This window comes from Suricata suricatta, chromosome 2, assembly GCF_006229205.1.
Source record: "Suricata suricatta isolate VVHF042 chromosome 2, meerkat_22Aug2017_6uvM2_HiC, whole genome shotgun sequence".
NCBI lineage: Eukaryota > Metazoa > Chordata > Mammalia > Carnivora > Herpestidae > Suricata > Suricata suricatta.
The window spans coordinates 102,433,041-102,451,689 of NC_043701.1; the positions used below are offsets into that span (position 1 = coordinate 102,433,041).

Sequence of the window (18,649 nt, forward strand, 5' to 3'; positions counted from 1 at the left end):
GCAGCCGGCTGAGCTGAGAATTAGGTGTTAGAGAGTTCTTTCATTAACTTTGTTAGGTGTGGTTAGGAACACATGCCTGTGTTGCTGAGAGCTGGGCGGAAATGACTCAGGTCTGGATCTGCCTTAGGATACTCCCAGGCGCCCCTCCCCCGCGCTCGCCTGAAAGAAACCAACCAGCGTGAATGAGTTGGGGGGTAAGGAAGAGGTTTAAGGCCTGACAAACTGTAGAGTGCCGCTGAAGTTGGACGGGGTCTCCTCACGGAGGCTCACTTCACTCTGCTCTCTACACAAAAACTTACAAAAGTAACCGGAAAGCTGAGCGCAGCAGGGCAGGGAGGGGAAATGCTAAATTTGTTCTGTTCCTGCCAGATGCGAAGTTCTGTGCCAATGGAGGAGGGGACAGCAGCAGCCCTCAGGACAAGGAGCCCACACCCTGCAACAATGCAAAAGTGGGGGATCAAGAGGCACTCAGTCTAAATCTGAAAATCTAATTTGTCATTTCTTCCTGAACTATATGTCCTAAAACACGAGTAGAAATGAAACATTCTTAATACAGTCAATTATTTCTGAGGACTTCCGTGCATCGCCGATGACTCTAAAATCTGAGGAAAGTTCCATATTGTCTCTGGAAAAGCACGGATACATCAGGTACGGGGCTATGAGGAAACTCAAAGAAGCACTCAATTCCACTGGGCTGGGATGGCGGATGAGGACACGCCCGCTGACGTGCACCCCTGGAGTGCCCCAGCTAGAGCAACGAGCACCTAGAGCACCTAAAATCAGATGCAAGGACACCGACCCGAGTGTTCTCTCCATTAAACTGACAAGTCCCTTTCCGACATCCTCCCCACCTCCTGTGCAAAATCTCCATGCAGTGACTGCTCTGACCTGCACAGTCCAAGGGCCCAGTGCTCCTCCTCTACTTCCCCCAACTCCGGCCCGGCCACACCTGTGCCTGTCAGTGACCCCCATCAGTGTGCTGTCCTCCCCAGGATGGACAGGCACTGTGGCTGCCCCTTCCTGGCCCAAGAACCTCTGAGGGCCTTCCTGGAAACCATGTGGTAAAATCACTTTCCAAGAATAGGTGGGACACAGAGGATTTCCAGGGCAGCGGAAACACTGAGACACCACGGGAAACCATGATGGAGATCTGTGTCACTTGGCACTTGTCTCAACCCTCAGAATGCACATGTCCACCAAGGGCCTTTGGGTGACAAGGACGTGCCAACGTGGCGTCCCCAGCCTGAAAAATGTCATAACCCTGGTGTGTGTGCTGATGGCAGGGGAGACATGGGACATCTCTGTACCTTCCCCTCAATTTTGCTGTTGAACCTAAAACTGGTCTAAAGAGGAAGTTTGAGGGGTCCACAGGGCTTCAGCTGGTCCAAGACCAGTCCTATCACTGGTGATGATGAGTGGGAATGAATCAGGGGGCTCTCCTACAGCCCAGAATACATGCACTACTTCTTGGATTCTCAAAAAGTCCTAAAAAAAACCCCCAAAAATAATAATCAAGTGTGCCTGGATGGCTCAGTCGATTAAGCATCCGACTTCAGCTCAGGTCATGAGCTCACGTGAGCTTGAGCCCTACACCAGGCTCTGTGCTGACAGCTCAGAGCCTGGCGCCTGCTTCAGATTTTATGTCTCCCTCTCTCTTTGCCCCTCCCCTGTCCATGCTCTGTCTTTCTCTCTCAAAAATAAAGATTAAAAAAAAAGGAAAATAACCCAGTAATAATCATAATGATAAAATGATTCACACACTACTAATGACAACAGCAGCAAAGCTAACAAATAGGAAAAAAAACTCTTCAAGGAAACCTGGCCCCATTTAGGCATCATGGTCTATAATCAGGTCCCCATAAAAGTCTCCTCAAGAGGCTTCTGGCAAGAGCCGTGGTGCCATGTCAGCCCCGTTTCTATGCTCAGCTCTGGAGCCATGGTGCGTTTCTCAACCGCAACCCAGGCCCAAGGCCACGTACTGGCATAGAGCCTCCTGAGCCTGGGCCCGTCAGCACACGCACAAGGCGCAGCTGCAGCTTCAGAAGACGTGGCTGGTTCCATGAAGAAGGTTTGGGGAAAGAGAGGCAGAGGGACAGGCCACGGCTTGAGATGATCATCTAAGCTGGCACCCCCAGAGCCCCCTGCGCCCGCCCGTATGCAGTGCATGTCCCCCCAGGCATGGCTGACTCTACAGGGTGCCTGTGGGCAGTTATTTGTTTGCAGGCCAGGGACCATCTACTAGCACAGGAAACCAGGCCTCCTCTTGCTCAGGGAGCCAGGTGGCTCCCAGGCTGGCAAGCAAACAGGGAAGGAACAGGCTGGGTGCCCTGAGCAGTGAGGTCAGACCAGGAGGGCATTCATGACGAAACAGGGCCAATGGCTCTGGCGGTCACATGAATGTATCTGACCTTAAACACCACTGACATTTCAGCATACCACAGATTCTTGGGGGCCCGGTGGAAGCAGGCTGCCTCGTGACAATACTCTAAGATTCACGAGTGATGAAGAGACCAAGCCAGCGGTGCAGGATGGCCAGGTTCCGTGGTTTGCTGTCTCTGCACAGTTCCTGAGCACCTCACACGCACCATCTTTGCCAAAACTACCCCTACCCGCGATTAGGACACGCCGGCAACCCGGGGACCCACCCTCCAGTTCCGACCACGGGGCCAGCTGCCCAACCTGAACACAAGAAATGGGTGTCAGAACCAGTCAATCTTGGAGGCCAGAAGGCCAAGGAGCAGCTCTGCTACCAGGTCTGCCCTGTGGGCGAACGCGGGCACACAGGTGATGTGGAGAATGTGCCTTGCAGGTGACAGAAGTCCATCAGAAAGAGGGAATTCACTTTCAATCACAGGAGGAAAAATAGGAGCACGCGACTGAAGATGCCATTCACATAGAAAGCACTGGCGACGATTCTGAGGTGGTCCCAGGAGGACAGGATGAAGGAGCATCCTGTGGGGTGGTTGCCCCGTCCGCTGCCTGTCTCGCTGTCTGTACCCAGCAGTGTCCTCGGTGAGACCCTGGAGGTAGAGCACGTCCTCTTCACACCTTGCAGGGCAGACAGGCCTTCAGTTCCCAGAAGCAAGTCTCCAGCACGCAGCACGGAGTGGAACGCTCCTCTGGTGGCGTGGCACTCACAGTCAGCTGATGTGGAGAACTCCGGTTGGTGGGGCTCCCAGCCGCCTGCCTTCCCCAGGGCTCCTTACACACTTACCTGGACCCCCAGCCGACACCAGGCCAAGATGCCAAACGCAGGAAGACGTCTGCTCCGAGAGCCTTACCTTGTGTACACTTTTGGGGTTTTCCAGCCACGCATAGTACATTTCCTCCACATAGTTGGAGCTAGTCCCGCTGAGGAAGGGCTCAGCAGCAACGGGGGCAGAATAGCACCGAATCTGCCCCAACGTCCTAGCTGCGGCCGATCTGTTTTGTGAAAACGTCCTCACAGTCTGCGAGGCTGTCAATGGCCTCAACTTAGCAGCACAAGTCCTTAAGTGAAACATCCTCGTCCCAAAGCCTCTTGCGAGGGTCTGCACAAGAAAGAGAAGAGAAGTCAGAAAGTGTTTCAGGGATAAGGCCACTGGGAAGGCCTGGCAGACACACTGTGCCCCGTTCCAGTGTGCAAGCCCGTGCTTGACATGACACAGAGGCGAGGAGCAGCTCCGGTCTCACTGGAGGGAAGCGAGGCAACAATCAACATGTGATCCTTGTCAAGTCTGTGCGTTGTGGGAGACAATCACAGAAAAGGCAACAAGGATTATTCAATAGGATTAGAACAGGATTAATTACAAAGTGAGAAAGACATTTCTATTCTGTCCTGGAACTACTGAGCCCCTGCTGGACCCAGAGTGTTCTGAAAAGTATAGAGAAACTGGAAAAACACTATGTTCACCCTCAAGTAATTTATCTTAAGGCAGAAGAGAAAACAAACATAAAAGAATCAGTAGGAGGAAAGATGGAAGTGGAAGAGTGTGGAAGGGGCCCAGAAGAAGAGCAAGAATTGTCTGATGCAAGTCAGGGAGGGTGGGGTGAGCCAGGCAGGACCACGCACAGCGAGGCCACGCTTCACAAGCACTGGGGGGCCAGGGGAGTAAGTGGCTCTTGTGTTCAAAAGGGTAGCACGCACAGCTGTCGTTAAGGGGACGTGTACCTGCCTTATGCTGCTCCATGTCAGCAACGGGACATGAAAGAACTTACAAACCCCTAGAAGCCAGGCGACAGCTCTTCCACTTATAGACTGCCTTTCAGTTTCTTTCTTGGAAGAAAGTCCCCAAGGTCACAGGGCTGTCAACATCAGAGCCAGGACACAAACCCCGTCTTCCTGTTCTGCCTGGCCCTTCAGTGGCTAGAGAGGAAGGGAGAGGCCAGGGCAAGAGGGCAGGGACTCCGGGAGGGGCGGGGAGAGGGGCCCACTTACTTGCTTCTGATCTGAGTGGACCTTGTGCTTGACGGTCATGAATTTTACTAAGCTTCACGTGTGCGCCTATTCACCCCATCCATGCTCTAAAAGCAGCGGCTGCAGCCACCAGACCATGCAAGAGCCAGATTATTCCCAGAGCACTCTGATCCACTCCTGGCCACGTCTAAGAACCCCGCAGGCCTGCGGGCAGGGCCCCCATGCTGTCCTCCTGCCCAAGAATCCTGGCTGCCCAGGGCCCCCAGAGGGCAGGAGGCAAGGCTCACCACAGCCCCTGCAAGGGCTGCCCTGTGTGCCCCTGGCCGGACACGGCGCTCACCCCTAAGCCTCAGAGCAGGCACCCCAGCTGGAGTCCCACGTCTACCTGAGGGAGATCCGAGCTCTGAAACATGCTGAGAAGGCCCCAGAAATTCATGCTGAATAAACTAGCCTCTGTACTGTTTACAAAAACTCTTCCTTTTGGCCCGAATACCATCAGAATACACATAAGGCCTGTGAGGGAGAGGGCACCCAGCTCGCTCTGCGGCTTGCAGGAGACAGGTAAGGAAAAGGAAAAAGCAGTGGGACACCCGGCCAGCTCAGTCAGTGGAGCTTGTGACTCTTGACCTTGAGGTTGTGAATTCAAGCTCCACATTAAGTGTAGATGTTAAAAAAAAAAAAAGCAAAAAGCAAAGCACATGCTCTGAAAACCAACTAAACGACAAATGAAAACTTGCCTGTTGAAAATTAAACACGGACGGGGGGGTGGTGGGTGGCTCAGCTGGTTAAGCGTCTGACTCTTGATCTCAGCTCAGGTCATGATTTCATCATGGTTTGTGGGATCGAGCCCTATGTTGGGCTCTGTGCCGACAGTGTAGAGCCTGCTTGGGATTCCCCCTCTCCCTCTCCCTCTCCCTTTCTCCCTCCGCCCCTCCCTGCTCATGCACTCTCTCTGTAAAATAATAATACAAAAAATTTAAAGATGGACAGGGCACGTTATTTTGAATGTGGCCCCAGAATGCAATCATAGCCGTGTTTTGTTTTCACTCAAGTCACACAGTGTGCATTCGGCCGGCGGGTCTCCCGGCCCCTCGCGGCACGCTCTTCCACGAATGCGTCAAGGCAGATCAGCACCTCCACACACGGCAATGGCAAAAAGCACACCTGCTGCTCTGGACGCCAGTCTTCCTTTTCTTATTTACGTCCAGAGTAAAGTGCTCATGTGTCCTGTCCAGTGTCACTGTCCTCTGGACCTCCTGAACCATGCAATGGTCTCTCCTCCAAGAGTACAGCAGTCTCACCTCCATGCACTGTCACCACTTAGCTGCCGAGGTACCTATTATACAGGGACCACACTGACAACTTCAAAACCCCTCATTTCTTCTGTTCCACCAAAAGCGGTCCTTCCAATCCCATGTGCAAATAAACTGGGTTCCCTAGTTGTCTGCAGTCACGGAGTCTGACCTAAAGCTTAGTGCTGACCAGCATAGTGACTGGGACAGATCGCAACTGTCAAACCTCCCTCAAGATGACTCATCACAAAGACTGTCTGTCAGCATATGGCTTGGGACCCCTCACCTCAGCCAAGGGCGACCAGGAGCAGATGTTCTATGTCCACGATCTGATGGACCCAGAGCAGACCCTGGTGTTCTATTCACATTTGGAAGAACCAGATTCCATCCTTCCAATTCCAAAGTCAACTGTAGAACAGCAAATCCTTTGTTAGAGACATTCAACTGTTCAAACACTTCCATGAAACCTTTGGGCTGTCCCAGAAGTCTAAGTGTTCTGACTTCGGTTTGGATGAATATTTATATTTGACAAGGTGCCAAAAAATTCAATGGGGGAAAAAGTAGTCTTTTCAACAGATGATACAAGGACAAGTGGAGTTTCACAAACAAAAGAATAAAATTGGAGCCCTATCTCACACCATATCCAAAACCAACTCAAAATGGATTGAAGACCTAAATGGAAGAGCTACAAAACTATAAGACCTTTATAAGTTTTGTAACTTCCAAATTAAAATGGACTAAATCTTTGTGGCTTTGAGTCAGGTAATGGATTATCAGTTAAGATAACAAAAGTACAAACAAATGAAAAAAATAGATAAACTGGACCTTATCAAAATGAAAACCATTGTTCATCATGCCAAGACACCAACAAGAAAGGGAAAACACAAACAGAATAGGAAAACATTGACAAATCACATGGTTACATACAGGATATAACCCTTTTTTCCCTTAATGATTATTTTTGAGAGAGAGAGAGAGAGAGAGAGAGAGAGAGAGAATGTGAGTGCAAGAGGGGCAGAGAGAGAGAGACACAGAATCTGAAGCAGGCTCCAGTTCCCAGCATAGAGTCCAACACAAGGCTCAAACCCACGAAAACTGTGAGTTCATGACCTGAGCCCAAGTTGGATGCTTAACTGACTGAGTCACCCAATCACCTCTCCCCCCAAACCCTCTTATAATTCAACAGTAACGGGAAATATAACTAAATCAAAAATCTAACAAAGGATGTGAACAATTTTCAAAAAAAGTTATACAAATAGCCAATAAGCACATTAAAAGTTGTTCAAAATCATTATTCATTAGTAAACTTCACATCAAAACCATAAAAGACCACTTCAAGCCAACGAGACTAGGTACGATCAGAGAGAAAATCAGCATCAAAGATGCGGAACACTGAAGCCCGCTGCGCTGCAGGTGGGAACATTAGCTGGTGCAGCTGCTGTGGAAAAGTTAGGTGGGTCCTCAAAAAGCTGAACGTGGAGTCACCATATGACTCAGCAATTCCACTGCTACATACATAACAGGGAGAAATGAAAACGTATGTGGACGCAAACACTTGTATGTGAATGTTCACAGTGGCGTTATTGATACTGGCCCCCAAATGTTATAGTTGGCAATAAAACGGAAGGAAATAGTAATACGTGCTGCAACACAAACCTTGAGAATGTTAAGAAAATCATCCACATGAGTACTGGGTATTGTATGGAAACCAATTGGACATTAAATTACATTAAAAAAATAAAAAAACGAAAAGAAAAATTAAAGCTCCTATGTTACCACCACGGGGGGAGGAAAAAAATAAAGTCATCCACAAAAAACAACATACTGTGAGATTTCACTCACATAAAATGTCTAGAAAGCCCGCTGGTGGCTGCCTAGGGCTGGGGCCGACCAGACACAGGTCTACTGATGGGCGTGGAGAGTTTTAATGGTGGGGGAGGAGAGTGGGAGATGCTCCACGACTAGATTCTGCAGATGGTTACATGACTTTCTAACATACTGGAAAACACATCATCATAAAACTTAAGTGGGTGAATTGTATAGTATGTGAATTGTATCAAAAGTTGTTTTAGAAAGAACTATGTCTAGGAAAAATAAAAGTGAATCTATCAGTATCAATAAAATATACAAAGCGACACTACTTATAACCCATTAATTTGAAAATGCAGGTATAAACCTGTACACTTGAAAAAACAACATTTAAGATAAACACAAACCAAAGCAAAATTTGTTTTTAAGGGTTCAATATCCTGCCCCTTAGAAAGTATGTGCTGACGTGAAACAGGACTTTATCTGTGCCTGAACCTTCCCCAGCTGGGCACACTCTTTCCCCAAGGCCACCTTCTCGTACACAGGATCGGGATATAAACTGACTCCTGATGCCTATCAAGGTCACGTTGGCTGGGCAGCGGTGCAATTAGCGAGCAAGGTCTAGCAGGAAGAGCCCAGACAGCTCCTCAGGAAACGAGTCTGAGGAATGGAGCATGCAATCATCAAGTGATTGTTACCAGTGCATCTTACCGGATGGCTGTTTTAAAAGCACAACTTATCTTGAAAATGTTCCCTGTTCTCTTTTCCTGTGATGGTTTTGGACGCAGTAGGATTCGGGTAACAAATCAAGAAGACAACTCGTGCTATGCGCCTGCAGTTGGGAGTCCCGCAGCTGTCATTACTGCACTTCCCGCAGCCATACAAAGCCGAGGACAGAGAGCACCGATGTCTGCTGTCCCCTTGCTGGCCGAAAATCTCAAAGAACTTAAGGTCTCCCACTTGGGATACCTCATCCAGCCCGACCTGAAGGAAGTAGTGAGGATCACTTTTAAGTGCAGGACTCTCGCCAGTACCAGGGAGAAATGATGGCCAGCCCACAGGGCACACAGGCAAAGTGACCACATTGCTGTTTCAGCCTCAAGCACACCACAGGCTCTGCGTTTAGGCTCCTCTGCCATCAAGTGTGCTCCCTTGCATTGTTTTTTGTGATTACGATGCAAATGTGAAAACACTTTAGCACGCTTTAAAAGTTTTCTATGACTAAAGAATTACAACTTGCCAGCAAGAAAAAGACCAGCTCATCTCTCTTAAAAACCTGAAGTTCTCAAGGTGCACCTATCCCCAAATTACTGTGTGGAGTGGGCAGCTGACCAGATCACTGGGAGGGACTTCACCTCCGAGGTCAGAACCCCACCAGGTTTGGGGGCATCCTCACCACTGCGTGGAGAAGCAGGCACTCTGCAATAACTAGAGTATAAATGATTAAGTATTTATTAATGCAAGGCCATTTGTCAATTTTTATTAAACATTTTAAAGGCTCATAAAGGACTTGTTTCTCACTAAATAGAGCTAAAGAAATAAAATGTTACATTTAAACCCAACAAACAGAAAACTCTGTCTGAAAGTGGAAAGGGATCTGGGGCCTCAAAAAGATACAGCATCAAGCCCTCAACTTTCTTTCTGCTTCACGTATCCCAGACTATGTACTGAAGAAGCTGGCAACGTGAACAGAAACCCCTGCTCTCTCTGGCCAAAGAACAGTCATTTCTAGACGATAAAGCCTCTGCTGCAGCCTGCAGCTAATCCCACAGAAAACACTGTGGCCTACCACTACCCCAACTGGTAGAGAAGATCCGAGGCTTCCATCCCCACAGGGTGACCCCCACCAGGTCCCTGGAGGGGGCCTGCATGCTACCTGTGGCTGCAGTAACAGGGCGGCACCCCTCTCTTCCCACGTAGGGTTGAATCACAAAGGCATACTGGGGAACGCTCACCCACACCACAATAACAAGGAGTCCCTCCCTGCAGATACCAAGGAAGCTGGGTGGGGAGTCCAGATTCCACCCTTGCCCAGTAGTCACCAGGCAGCACTCAATGACTCCCAGCAGTGTCAGCAGAAGCCTGTGTTCAGACATTTAAGATCCAGAGTTTCACATACAGAACACTCAAAATGTCCAAAATTTAACCAAAGATGACTCATCACATCAAAAAGTAGGGTGATCTCGACCAAAACAAAAAAGGACAATCTATAGACACCAGGAAGACAGACATGTCAAAATTATCTAGCAAAGAGTTTAAAGGAGCCCAGCTTTAATACGCTTCGTTATGCAACTGTGAACAAGCTTAAAAACAAGTAAAAAAAATTAAAAGCCTCAACAAAGTAAAAGAAGTCATAAAGAAGAACCAAATGTAAATTCAGAACTAAAAAATTACCAAAATAAAAAAATCTGATGAGTTGAATTACAGAATGAAAGGGACAGAAGAAACTCAGAGAACATGAAGATAAAACAAACAAAAAAAAAGGACTCAAGTAAAACAACAGGAAATATAGACCGAAAAACAAATGAACAGCATCTCAGGGACATGTGGGACTATAACACAAGATTTAATAATGGTGTGAATACCATGATAGTAATGATGACATTAAAATGTCACCAGAATCTCAAGAGAAAAAGAAAGAGGGGTGGAAGAAGTATTCAAAGAAATAATGGTAAAAAAAATTCTCAAATTTGGCAAAAGACAACTACCTACAGATACGAGAGGCTTGGTGAACCCTAGAAAGAATAAACCCAAAGAAATTCACTGCAAGACACACAATCAAACTTGTTTTTAAAAAAAATTTTTAAGTTTATTCTTGAGACAGAGAGATAGATGGGGGGCAAAGAGAGAGAGGGAGACACAGAATCTGAAACAAGTTCCAAGCTCTGAGCTGTTAGCACAGAGCCTGACGTGAGGCTCAAACTCACAAACTGTGAGATCATGATATGAGCAAAACTCAGATGCATTATTAACCGACTGAGCCACCCAGGTGCCCCCATTATCAATTTGAAAACTACAATTTGAACAGTGTATTTCTCACCAGAAACTATGGAGGCTGAGAGAAAGTGGGATAACACTTTTTAAAAATTTTTTTAATGTTTTATTTATTTTTGATACAGAGAGAGACAAAGCATGAGAGGGGGAGGGGCAGAGAGAGGAGGAGACACAGAACCGGAAGCAGGCTCCAGGCTCTGAGCTAGCTGTCAGCACAGAGCCTGACACGGGGCTCGAACCCACAAACGTGAGATCTGACCTGAGCCAAAGCCGGAGGCTTAACCGACTGAGCCACCCAGGCGCCCTGGTTTAACACTTTTCAAGTGCTAAAGAAAAATCACTCTTGCCCAGAATTCTATGTCCATTGAGAATATTCTTCAGGAATGACACAGAAATCAAAATTTTCTCAGATGCAGGAAAACTAAAAGACCACTAGCAGACCTAAGTGAATGGGTAAATGACATTCTCTAAACAGAAATGAAATGATAAAATAAGCAAGCCTCCTTCAATGAGGCTATTTAATATCTATGGTGGTTACGTCAGCTGACCAGAGCTTCATACCTGCTTTTTTATCCAACCTGAAAATCTCCACTTTTTAATTACCTAATGAACCATGTTTTATTTATTAAAAATTTTTTAATGTCTTATTTATTGTTGATACAGAGAGAGACAGCATGAGCAAGAGAGGGGCAGAGAGAGAAGGAGACACAGAACCGGAAGCAGGCTCCAGATGCAAGGCTTGAACCCACGAACATGAGATCTGATCTGAGCCAAAGTCGGAGGCTTAACCGACTGAGCCATCCAGGTGCCCTATTAATCATGTTTTAGAACATTCACATTGAACATGATTTTTCATATGGTTTAGGTTAAATCTATCATCTTGTTTTTTGACTTCTAATTGTTCCATTTTTTCTTTTTCTGTTTTCTTTTCTGGTAAGTATGTTTTAGGATTCCATTTTATGGGGCGCCTGGGAGACTTAGTCGGTTAAGGGTCCAGCTTCAGCTCAGTTCATGATCTCGTGGTTCGTGGGCTCGAGGGTACAAGCCCCATGTTGGGCTCTGTGCTGACAGCTAGCTTGGAGCCTGGAGTCTGCTTCAGATTCTGTATCTCCCTCTCTCTCTGTCTCTCAAAAAAAAAAAAAAAATATATATATATAAAAAGGATTCCACTTTATGTCCCTTGTTGGCTTATTGTAACTCTTTGCTTTTCAATGACTGCTCATGTACTACACTAAACTACATATATATATATATATATATATATATATATATACACACACATATATATATATATACACACATACACACAGAGATGTACATGGAGATCTCTATTATACTATAAAAAATAAGGACTCCTCCAACATCATGAAATAACAAAGAACAACATATGACTAAATATAATTTATTTCTCCTCTTGAATATTCTAACTATGTGTAATGAATGAAGCAAAAATTGCAGTATGTCCGATGTGATTCTAAACATATGTAGAGGTAAGACTTAAGACAATTTTAAATGAGGGAGGGTAAAGAGATGTAAATGGAGGTATGCTTTCTATACTTCACTCAAACTGATATAATGATAATGCCAATAGACTGATAAATTATGTATATGTAATACCTAGACAATCACTAAAATGTCTATATAAAGCAATATACTCAAAATCAGTACTTATAAGTAAAAGTAGAATTTTGACATGTGTTCAAATAGTATGCAAGAAGTCAGGAAAAAGAAAGCAGAGAAACAAAAAATAAAGAAGATTAAAAAAATGACAGGCTCAACTCCTAATATACCCCAACAATTATAAATAATGATCTAAATACACCAATTAGAAGACAGAGAGTGGCAAAGTGAATAAATCTACAGGATCCACCTACGTGCATATCAACAAGAAACTCAATTCAAACAAAATTATATAGAAAGCAAAGAGATGACAAATTAATTACATATCATGCAAGCACTAATCAAAGGAAAGCAGAAGTGCTGGGTTGTCAGACAAAGTAGATATCAGAGCAAAAAAATTGAGAGCGACAATATACAGCGATAACAGGTCAATCCACTAAGAAGATAATGTATGCATCATACAACATAAGGGCAAAATATGTGAACAAAACTACTAAAAAAGAAGACAAACCCACAATTATAACTGGAGACTTCCAGGGCCGTCTTTCAACAAGGGGTAGAACAGCTAGACGTTAGATCACAAGGATACACAGGAAATCAACAGAAGTACAAACTACCACAATTAACCCAAATTAAAATAATTTTATAACCCACAACTATTAAAGAAATGTAATGTATAATTAAAAATCTTAAAAAGTAATTTTCTGGCCTAGATGGTTTCACTGGGGAATCCTACAAAATGTTTAAAGATTAATTCCTATCCTACACAATCTCTTCCAGACATTCTCTTCTTCTCCTCATAGGAAAAACCAATTCATTTTATAAAACTAATATTTTTCTGAAACCAAACCCAAAGACAGTACCCCCCCCAAAAAGTTTCAAAGTAATATCTCTCATGAATACAGATGCAAAAAAAAAAAAAAAATCCTTACCAAAACCAGCAAATAGAATCAAGAAACATACAAACACAATTATACTCCATGACCCAGAGGGGCTTATTCTAGGAATGCAAGGTTGGTTCAATACTTAAAAAAAACAACAACATAGTCTACCATAGTGACAAGTTAGAAAAGAATCACAGGAGAGGCACCTGGGTGGCTCAGTAGGTTAAGCATCCGATTTTGGCTCAGATAATGATCTCCTGGTTCATGGGTTCAAATCCTGGGTCAGAATCTATGCTGACAGCTCAGAGCCTGGAGCCTGTTTCAGATTCCGTGTTTCCCCCCGCCCCCCCATACTCTGTCTCTCTCTCAAAAATAAAAGAGGGGCGCCTGGGTGGCTCAGTTGGTTAAGCCTCCGATTTCGGCTCAGGTCAGATCTCATGTTCGTAGGTTCGAGCCCCGCGTCAAGCTCTGTGCTGACAGCTAGTTCAGAGCCTGGAGCCTGCTTCCAGTTCTGCATCTCCCCTCTCTGTTCCTCCCCCTCTCATGCTCTGTCTCTCTCTGTATCAAAAATAAATAAAACATTAAAAAAAAAAATAAAAGAAACATCAAAAAAATTTTTTTAATCACGTGACCCATCAATAGATACAGATAAAGTACTTCATAAAATTCTGCACCCACTCATGATAAAAACCCTTAGAACAGCAGGAGGAGAAAAGAACATCAAATGGATACAGAACATCCACAAAAGCCTACAACTGACATCATACTTAAGAGTGAAAGACTGAGCACTTCCTTCTAAAAGTGGGAGCAAGGCCGGTGAGGATGCTCTCATGCCTGCTATTCAGCACAGTACTTAGAACTGTAGTCAGAACGAAAATGCCAAAAACAAAAACAAACAAACAAACAAAAAAACCCAACCAAAAACTAAAAAGCATACAGATCAGAGATCAGGCAGGAAAACTGTATCTGCTTGCAGAGGACATGACTGTCTTGATATAAAATCTCCAGGAATCTACAAAAACACAGAACCAACAAGTGAATTCAGCAGTGTCATAGAATACAAGATGAACATACAGAAATCAGTAACATTTCTACATTTCTTTATGCTCTTAACAAGCACAAGACAACCAAAACTTTCTAAAAAGAACTATGAGGGGCGCCTGGGTGGCTCCATCAGTTTAGCATCCTTTCGGCTCTGGTCATGATCCCAGGGTTGTGGGATCGAGCCCCTCACTGGGCTATGTGCTGAGCATGGAGCCTAAGAGTCTTCCTCTCTCCCCTCAGTCCCTCTCCCCCAACTCATATGCACATGTTTTCTCTCTAAAAAGTAAATAAATAGAATGTTAGAAAGGAATATTTAGTGTAAGTCTAACAAAACATGTGGAGGACTTGTATGCTGAGAACTACAAAACACTGATGAAAGAAATAAAAAATCTAAATAAATGGAAAGACCTATTGCATTAATAGATGGGAACACTGAACATGGTAAAAAATTTTGGTTATCTCTGAATTGATATACAGATATAACAATTCCTACCAAATCCCTATAATGTTTTTTGTAGATAGAGATAAGATTATTCTAAAATTTGTATGAAAAAGCAAAAAGAATTTTGAAAGAGAGGAAGAAAGTGTGAACAACCAGTCCACCTGATCCCAAGATTTATTAAGTAGCTACATTAATCAAAACCACGAGGTATTAACAGTGAGACAAAAAGTTCAGTGGGATGGAGCAGAGAACTCTGAAACAGACCCTCGTAAACACAACCGACTTCTGACCAAAGTGCCAGAGCAAGTCAACGGAAGACCAATCATTTCAACAAATGGTGCTGGCTGGATATTCATAGGCAACTCCACCTGAAAAACAAAACAAAACAAAACAAAACAAAACAAAACAAAACAAAACACCACACCTCAAACCAGACTTCACCCCTTATATGGAAATTAACTCAAAAGGAATCGGAGATCTATTAATCTATTAATCAGAGATCTATTAATCATAAAATGGGTAAAAGATCCCAAAAAAGGCATAACTCAAGAGGCTATATGGACGGCAAGTAAGCGCAGAGAAAAACATACAACACTAACCATCAGCAAAATATAAGTGAGGACCTCAGTGAGACATTACTACACACATCTATTAAAATGGCTAAAATAAAAAAGATATAGTATCATCATGAAATGCTGGCAAGGACGTGGAAAGAGTGGATCTCAAATACACTACAGCGGGAAGGTAAAATGGTGCAGACACTTTCGAAAAGTTTGGCTATTTCTTAAAACAGTAAAAATGCAAACACTATATACCTGCGTAATTGCACTCCTAGACGTTTGTCCAAGAGAAACAAGACTTTATGTTCCCATGAAAATCTGCATGTGAGTGTTTATGCCAGCCCTATTCATAACAGCCAGAAAATGTAAACAACTCAGACGTCCTTTACTAGGTGAGCCAAGCGTGGCACCTCCACAGCCTAAAAGGAACTACTGATCCAGCCAACAAGCTCCACACATCCGCAGAGAATCGGGATAAGTAGGAAAAAACAATCCCAAAAGGTTACACACTGTATGATTCTCTTTATATAACATGCTTCATTTGCCAAAATGATAGAAATGGAGAGATTAGTGGTTGCCACGAGCGAAGGGCACAGAGGCAGGAGGGAAACAGGTGTGGCTGTAAGAAGGCAACAGTACAGATCCTTGTGATGGTGGACGGAAATAGTCTGTATCTTCACTGTTATCCGGGCCAGTATCTGCTTGTGATATCATACTATGGTAGTTGCAAAATGTTATCACTCGAGGAAACTGGGTAAAGGGGCACTGGGATCTCTCAGTACTATTTGTTGTAACTGCATGCATTTAAATAGATTTATATGTAAAACTTCCAAAATATGTCTCAATAATTATGCAATTATCCCCAAATAAAAAACTATCTAAAAATTTAAAAGGTGGCTGGTACATTTTTTTTTCAAATGGGGCAGTGAGATCAGTTAAAAGTAGATGTGATATGCACATAAACACAGATATATGAACGTGTGATATGCAGGTGACATACGTTTAATAAATACAGTAAATATTTACCATTTAATAAACTGCAAATTTAAGTGAAACCAACAGAAATTCATGTTTCTGAAACAAGTTACTTTTAAATTTCTTATGTTTATTTATTCTTCAGAGGAGGGGGGAGAGGCAGAGAAAGAGTGGGAGACACAGAATCTGAAGCAGGCTCCAAGCTCTTAGCTGTCAGCACAGAGCCTGATGTGAGGCTTGAACTCATGAACAGTGAGATCATGACCTGAGCTGTAGCTGGACACTTAACTGACTGAGCCACCCAGGGTCCCCTAGTTTTTGTTTTTTTTTTCCAATTTACTTATCTTGAGAGGGAAAGACAGTGTGCACTCACGGGGGAGGAGCAGAGAGAGAGAGCCAGAGAGAGAATCCTAAAAAGGCTCCACACTGTCAGTGCAGAGTCTGACCTGTGGCCAGATCTCATGACTGTGAGATCACAACCGGCCTGAAATCAAGAGTTTGATGCTTAACTAACTGAGCCACCCAGGGGGCCCTGAAATTAGTTTTTAAAAGTAAGTGAACTGTGATGGTTGCCTAACTGTGAACCCACTACATACTGTTTAATCGTATACTTTGAATGAGTGAACTGCACAGGGCATGAATTTGTGTCTCAGCAGAGGTATAAAAGAAACTGAAATGTGGAAAGTGCTCTTAATCATCAGGAAACTCTGATCTTTTTCCAACTTTCAACGATTCGCAGCTAATTGGAAAAGGTAGAAGAGTACTGCATATTTTCATATGAGGTGTGTCCACACAAAACCCCGGTGCAAACAAAGCTTCATTCCAGGCCACTTGTCCTGAAGCTGCTCAGCGGTAAGCCTGGAGCACGTGTCCAGTCCCCGTGTCACAGGACACAACTGCAGACTGAGGCATGGAGAAGCGCCAAGATGGAAGTCACATCTCTCCTCCGCCCTGCGAGTTTTCTCCTACGTTTCGGAATAGCTTACACTTCTGTCAGGTAGTCCGCAGAGGGGAGGAGGCGCAGGGCTACTGCGCTGCTCTGAGAACAAGGGTCATCTCAACATGGGCTAGCAAACCTCCAGAAGAAGGATGACTGCCACGGGTGCGGCAAGGAGACTCGCAGGGAGCACAATGGATATGATGGGGTGCTGAGTACACATACTGCTGGGAGGTGTCACCCCAAGAGCACAGGGAGAGGATGGGTATTGCCAAGTACTGAGTACACAGGGTGCTGTAGGGTGATTTCTCCAGAGCGTCAACTCTAGGAGTGCAGGGAGTGTGGTGGGTGGTGAGGATGGAGGGGTAGTAATTACAATGGGGTGCTATAGGGTGATCTCTCCAGAGTGTTACCTTAGGAGTGCAGGAAGAAAGATAGGTGATAGGTATGGTGGGTGCTGATGTCGGAAGGGTACTGAGTACATGGGGCGATGTAGGGTGATCTCTCCAGGGCATCACCTCAGGAGTGCAGGGAGAAGGATGGGGGTGGGAGGGTGGTGAGGAGGGAGGGGTACTGAGTACACGGGGTGCTGAAAAAATTAAGGACGTTCAAAGATGTCACCCCAGGAGACAGGGAGAAGGATGGGTATGGTGAGGTACTGCATATGGCAGTAATGAGTATAGGATGCTGCAGGGTGGTCCGCTCAAGGGTGTCAACCCAGGAGCTCAAGAAGGAGGAATGAGACAGGGTACTGAGTACACAAGGTGCTTCAAACATTAAATATGCTCAGGGGTCTCTCCAAAGGTGCAAAGAGAATGGGTTTGGCGGGGTACCAAGCACATGGGGTGCTGGTCCACTCGAGGGCATCATCCTAGCAGTCCAAAGATGGGTGTGGTGGAGTACTGAATAAAAGGGGTCATGAGTATACAGGGTGCTGGGGGTACTCTGCTCAAGGGCGTCTCCCCAGGGACAGGGAAAAGAATGGGTGTGGCGGGGTACTGAGTCTGGAGGCGTACTGAGTACGAGGAGTGCTACGCAAGATAAACACTCTAGGGCGTCTCCCCAGCGGCGCCCGAAGCCAGGACAGGCGCGGACGCCTCACAGGCTCTGGCGTGGAACACAGGCCTGGCGCCCACAGCTGGCCCGTCAAGGGCGCGCCACCCTTCTGTTCGTGCAGAGGACAGCGCCGGGACGCCTCCTCGACCTTGGGGGTCACCCCGGCTGTGGCGCCCGTTCCCTCACATCCGCCGCGCGTCCCGCCCCCCGCCCGCCTTAGCCAATCGCGTGCGGCTCCGTGCCCCCCACGACGTCCGCGCGCGCCCGCACCCGCCAATCTCCGCCCGTCAGGCGGCGCTCGCCATGCCAATGGCAGTCACGCCCGTCCGTCAGGCCCCGTCCCACCCACCTTCCTCCGTCAGCCCTGCTCCATCCGGCTTCGCTCCCTGTCACCGCAGCGCCAGCGACAACGAGGACGCGGCGTCCTCGCCCTCTGCCGCAACCCCCGCCTCCTGCCCAAGGGCGCGGGTCTTCCCGCACCGGGCCAGACTCGGTGGCAGCGTGCGCTTACCTGTCCCCGGCTCAGCTCCACCCGAATGAGGCGCCTACACCCCACTCCGGGGAACCAAACTCTTGACCCCGCCCCGGCGTGTGGCGTCAGCACGCAGACCCGCCCCTGGAGAAGAAGGCCCGCCCCTGC

General features: G+C 46.0%; 1 protein-coding gene across 5 annotated transcripts in view; it reads right to left on the bottom strand.

Moving 5' to 3' along the window:
• OGDH (oxoglutarate dehydrogenase) overlaps positions 1-18,614 on the bottom strand; it is a 61,648-nt gene extending 43,034 nt beyond the window's left edge. For 4 of the 5 annotated variants that reach the window (XM_029931011.1, XM_029930995.1, XM_029931015.1 and 1 more), the window contains exons 1-2: positions 18,521-18,614; positions 3,282-3,530 (exon numbers count right to left, since the gene is read on the bottom strand). In XM_029931011.1, the coding sequence (XP_029786871.1) occupies positions 3,282-3,503 (222 nt within the window). In that variant the 5' untranslated portion in view covers positions 3,504-3,530; positions 18,521-18,614. Of the gene's footprint in view, positions 1-3,281; positions 3,531-5,974; positions 6,054-18,520 lie in introns of those variants that run through there. The other variant, XM_029931001.1, reaches the window with a different exon arrangement.
• Positions 18,615-18,649: the final 35 nt, after the last annotated feature.